The 6,000-nt window shown below is 33.2% G+C and overlaps 1 protein-coding gene across 1 annotated transcript in view; it reads right to left on the bottom strand.

The window, feature by feature from the left end:
- Positions 1-6,000, bottom strand: part of CPNE8 (copine 8) — a 186,965-nt gene that overhangs the window by 94,381 nt on the left and 86,584 nt on the right. The window contains exon 10 of the mRNA XM_015566628.1: positions 1,775-1,878. Coding sequence (XP_015422114.1) covers positions 1,775-1,878 — 104 coding nt within the window. The remainder of the gene's footprint in view (positions 1-1,774; positions 1,879-6,000) is intronic.

Genomic DNA, 6,000 nt, shown 5'->3' with positions numbered 1-6,000 from the left:
TTTACTCATTTAAAATAAAACATATATATTAATGTACTAATAAATATGTCTTAGTATATATACTTGCATCTAGCTCATGAACTAGTTTTATGTGTGTAAATTCAGGGTGTCCCAAAACATGTATATATACTTTAATAGCTGAGAGCTCAATTTTGAAAATAAAATGCATTTTAGTAAGCATTGCCTTTATAGTTATTCAAAGTATATGTATAAATTTTTGGACACCCTATATTTGTGGGAAATTTTCTGAAATTAGATTTATCAAATTTTAGTAATAGTTGTTTTTTTAAATAATTTGAGATATTTTTATTACTTGTATGTACTTTAATTTCTTAATATTGAGATTTCATTTAATGACTAAGTTATCATTCAGACAAGCATAATAAATTCCTGCAATCTAACTCTCACCAGTAGCATTAAATGTGTGATAGATTGAAATGTGTAACTAATCTTTATCAATGAAGAAAACTAGAAGAATAAAAATAGAAAATTCAAGAAACAAGTAGTTCAGAAGAGAGGAAACAAAAGAACATTGTGATTCAAGAAGTTCTGAGCTCATTCTTTAATTTTTCTTTATCTTTAAAATGACATGCAAATATGATTATTTTCTTTATTGTCCAATATTTTTCACATGGATAAAATCAGTGTTTAAATGCAAATATTACTCTGACATCCTAGCCACCAAAACAGAAGAGAAGTATGCAAAATTTAATAATAGGATGCCATAATAGCCAAGAATTGCCCAGTATCTGCATTAAAAAAAATCCCACAATAAGAAAAGCATTCTTTTCTACTGCCCAATGTATTCATTTTAAATAACAAACTTTTATTTTTATGTAACATATTGCATACTTATTACATAACATTAACATATTATATAACTATATTTATAAGTGTAGTACTATCAACAGGTATTGTGTTTTTTTTATTCCAGTCCCCTAATTTTTAATCTCTAAATGATGTTTTCTCTTTAGCTCATATTTTATTATGCATAGTTAAGAAAAACAATATAAAAAACACCTTACTATAAAATAATAACAACAGTAGCTAACATTTAAACTATTCTTATGTTATAGGCAAGCTTCTGAATGCTTTTTGCATAGTAACCCATGTAATAATCTCAACAACCCTATGAGGTTGATGTAATTATTAGTCCATTTACAGATGGGAAAACTGAGTTTCACATGTATTAAAAAACTTGCCTATGATCCCATAGCTAGTAAGTAGTAGTATCATGATTTAAACCACAGCAACAAAAACTTAGCCCATAATTTTAACTGCTAAACTTTCCCACAAATACTGACATTACAATATGAATCAAAGAAAACAATAAAATGTATTTAGTGGTAGAGTCATATGTATTACACTCTATAACCCATGGATACATTTTCAAACCAAATAGAAACCAGTCTAATAATGACTGCTAAAAATATTCAAATTACTGGAATGTAATAAAATTTTTACTGAATGTTAGATGTTATTGAAAAACAACAACCCTATAGTATTAAAAAAATCAACCCATAAAGTCCATTTCATTTTCTAAGAAAAAGTAAAGAGGAAATGTTTCTATGAAGCTGAAAATCATTCATTTTAAATATCAAACAGAACATATGAAACACTTAGAAAGTGATGCACTGTCATTGAGATGGAAATCATATCAATTTTTAAAATAAAAATATTGTTCTCTGTTTACCAATTTAATGAGCTTCTCTGAGATAAATAATTCAAATAGCATCCTCACTATAGTATTAAAATGCATAAAATATAAATCTACCTGCCATCTTCATTACTTCGGTAAAACACAAGGAAAGGATCTGATTTTCCAAAGAAGTCCTTCTTGTCCAACTTGTTAGCACAAAATTGCATCAGAACAGCATCCTGAAAACAAAATGAATATAATAGCTCAAAATCTGGATTACAAATAACCAGAAGCTACAGATCACAAATAAGACTTGAGAAGAAAACAAATTTGTGAAATTTTCTTGCAAATGGCCAAGTGTGTGAGAATCCCAGACAACATAAAATTGTTTTTAAGGACCATGAGACTGAAAACTTGACTTTGTGTTTGCTCTAGTCACAAAATTATAACTTTAAAATCTGTAACGATTTTCCTCTGAAAAGTGATATTAAGCTAGATAACTCTAGGTATCCAATATCATAAGACAAATCTTCATTTTCTCCTGTTATTCAAGTACACATTTTTAGAACATAAGAATTTTTTAAATTCCTGTGGAAATATTTACTAAACATCTACTAAGTATCTCTCATTTATTAGATGTTAAGATGTTTTAGATGATTAGATGAGGAACAAGACTGATCCAGACTTGGACCACATAGTTTACTATCTGGAGGGGGGGGGGAAGTTTTTTTTTTCTTAATTATACAGAGTGCTCCACAATATCTCCATAACTACTATTAAAATAATTTACATTGCATTGGACTTGAAGAAAAACAAAGCACCTTCATTTTCATTTGTAATTTAAATTAAACATGTAACATGTTGATCACTATGCCAAACCAATCATTTTTTTCAGTTTATATACTCAAGCATCCATAATCTACGTAATTTAGCTTAAAGTTAATCAAACTGGGGTATAATAAATCAAAGATATGAACTATTATTCAATTAGGTAGTGTAAGCTTTTTAATAAAGTAGAAAATACTAGCCATTTCAAGAACAAAATTACTATTTTGGTGTGCTTGCTTTTTTAACTGAAAGAAAATGCTAACAATTTTGGAAAGAGGTAGAGGGTCCAAGTAACTCAGATTAAATCAAGAGGTCATAGTTTCAAATCCTACTTGATGAAAATGTTAACAATGACTAAAAAGGCACTTCCTTATTCAACCATTTCTTTGCAGAGTCCAGCAATACTGATTAAGCGTCTACCTAAATTCTCCTTATTTCCTTTCAGTAATTCCAGAACACTATGCCAGAGATGATGCTCTCTGTTTTTCATTCATTCATTGATATACTTAATAAACATTTCTCAAGCAATACTCAGAGAAGTTTATAGGTCTAGATTTCTCATTTTCAAAAGTATTGATAAGAGTGTCATTTTACTTCGTTATTTAGAATACAGATGTGATATCTTCTACCAGAGGAATACTCATATTAAAGCAGGCATTATACTTCTAAGCAGGTATAGTTACAATACACATTTCAAAGAAAATTACAAAGGGAACACAAGCAAGAATAGGAATATCACTAATAACTCAAGCTCTTCAACCATGATCAATTTTCAAATCTAAGCTTTAAAGATTAAAAATTGATATACTATCCATTAAGGAAGTAGTGAGAGAATCACCTGATGATCAAACTATAAAGTCAAATTGAGAAGAAAGGGCTGGGTTTTTGTTTTGTTTTGCGTTATTTGTTTCGAATGCCCTTTCATCTTCCTATATATTACATGCCCTTGGGTGAGAGTAGTTTTCTAATAACATGGGACGAGGACATTGTTCTTGTCACAGAAAAATAAATAGCCCCTTGAAGATATTTTCCCAAAGCACCTGAATCAAAACACAAACTCCCAAAAAACATTCTGATATACTTGAAAGGCATTAATAGATCAATAAAATGTGTATTTTTCAAACTGGTTGTGAATTAAGCTTCAAAGAGATCAAGTATTGTTTAAAAATAAATTTTCACATGATCATTGGTAAATGTAATACCAAGCTGTAATTTTTCAAATTATATTCCTTAAGGCTTACAACATGAATAACCAATTCAAAATAAAGATTTCTTTCAACGTATCAAATTATATAAATTTAGGAAAAAATATATTTCGCTATTATTCAGGTTAATAACATAGCAGGGATTTCATCTGTAACAAGCACAAAAGGTATCCAATTTATAAGGAAAAAAATCCAAGCATTTACTTATTTTCAGAAATATACAGGCATCATTGCAAAGGTGTTTGTTTCTTTTTTAATCTCTTATGCTTAGTACCACCTGAGAGAATTTTCAAACTTTTCTTCAACACTCCACATCAGTATAACAAACTTCCTATTGAAGAAATCCACTTGAATATTTCACAGGCATTTCTAACAAGTTCAAATCTAACTTGCTTCTCCTATAATTTTCCCAGCTCAATTAGTGGTTCATCATCCACTCAAGTGATCAAAAAGTTGTTCTCAATTTCTCCCTTTTCCTTACCCTTTACACATTTCTTCATCAAGTTGTAACGTTCTGAGTCTAAAACTTTCCTCAAATTTTCACTTCAGCTACACTGGCACCACTCTAGCCCAAGCCCACCTCCTCTCTCACCTGCACTTGGACAGTATGGCACTGATTCCTTTCTCCCTCTTCCTCTCTTGGACCTATCCAATCCATTCTCCATTTAGCAGACATGTTCTTAAAATGTGAAAGAAATACTTCTGTACATAACAAAAATGCTCCAAGGCTTTCTCCTGTATTTCAGATAAACAGACTCTTAAAATGGTCTACAAAGCTCAACACCAGCCTAGGCAGTTTGGCTCAGTAGATGGACCATAGGCCTGCCAACTGAAGGGTCTTGGGATCAAGTCAGGTCAAGGGCACATACCTTGGTTGCAGGCCCCATCCCAGCCCGGGTTGGGGATCATGCAGGAGGCAACCAATCTATGTGTCTCTCTCACATCTATGTTTCTCTGTATCTCCTCCTCCCTTCCGCCCTCTAAAAATCAATGGAAAAAATATCCTCAGGTGAGAATTAACTAACTGAATGAATGAATGAATGAATGAATGAAGCTGAACACCAAATGGGCTCTGAGCTGCCTTTTCCACCTTCATCTGGCAAAGTGTTACCTCAATCGTCCCCCACTCCTAGGCCCTTGTCACCAAACACCGGACACACTCCTCTTCCTCCTCAGGATCTTACACGAGCTGTGCAGACTGCAGGAATTCCTACTACCCTGCGGCAGGCAAACCATTCCTCGGGGCTTAGCTTGCATGTCATTTGTTCGCAGAGGCCCACATGACATCCTCCCTCTTATAAGTTAGATTTTCCACTGTCTTTCCCATAATATATTTGATCACTTAGTAAACATCATGACATATTTACCTGCACAGTCATCTGCATTTCCCACAAGTCGTGTTCACTAAAAACAAGGCCCAAGGTGGTTGGTTGTGTTTTCTCACCATTGTATCCCAAGCTCCCATTTCTGAGACTAGCACGTTTGTACAATATTGCTGAATCATTCAATCAGAATAACTAATGTTCTTTGTGGATAATTTCAAGTTACTTGTAAGCTATGGTTTACACATCACTCAAATGATGCTTTTGTTTTCCCTGCAGAGGAGCCATCTGGGGGAGGTCCTAAGAATATCAGCATTTTGCCCTAGCTGGTTTGGCTCAGTGGATAAAGTGTTGGCCTGTGGGCTGAAGGGTCCTGGGTTTGATTCCAGTCAAGGGCACAGGCTCGGGTTGATTTCAGAAAGGAAGGGAGAGGGAGAGAGAGATAGAAACATCAATGATGAGAGAGAATCATTGATCGGCTGCCTCCTGCAGGTTCCACGCTGGGGATCGAGCCCACAACCCAGGCATGTGTGTGCCCTGACTGGGAATCGAACCGTGACCTCCTAGTTCCTAGGTCGACGCTCAACCACTGTACCACTCATGACATCCTGACCATAAGATGTAGCCTGGCCATACGCAATACATGCCTCAGTATCTTGATTTTCTTTTGAAATAGATGAATAATAATGTGTTCACTGGCATATTTATACAAAATCACCTTAATACCAGATTTTGCCAAAATAGCATGTTAATGTCACTGTAAAGAACAAGTATCTTATTGACTTGGAACTTATTTTTCTCTTTCCTCCATCATTATACAAAACTCATTATCATCACACACATAAAGAAATTCAGAAACAAGAAGTGTAATAGATGATTAGACGGTATCATTAAAAGAAATCATTGTGCCAGTTTAACTAAAAAATAGGATGGTGGTGGCTATTATTCCTGTATTTAAATAACTGCAGTATTTTTGTAAAGTATTTTAGTATACATAAAATGCTTT

This window comes from Myotis davidii, unplaced genomic scaffold (assembly GCF_000327345.1).
Source record: "Myotis davidii unplaced genomic scaffold, ASM32734v1 scaffold902, whole genome shotgun sequence".
NCBI lineage: Eukaryota > Metazoa > Chordata > Mammalia > Chiroptera > Vespertilionidae > Myotis > Myotis davidii.
The sequence above is the reverse complement of the archived record's forward strand: the minus strand, read 5'-3'. Positions and strand labels throughout refer to the sequence as shown.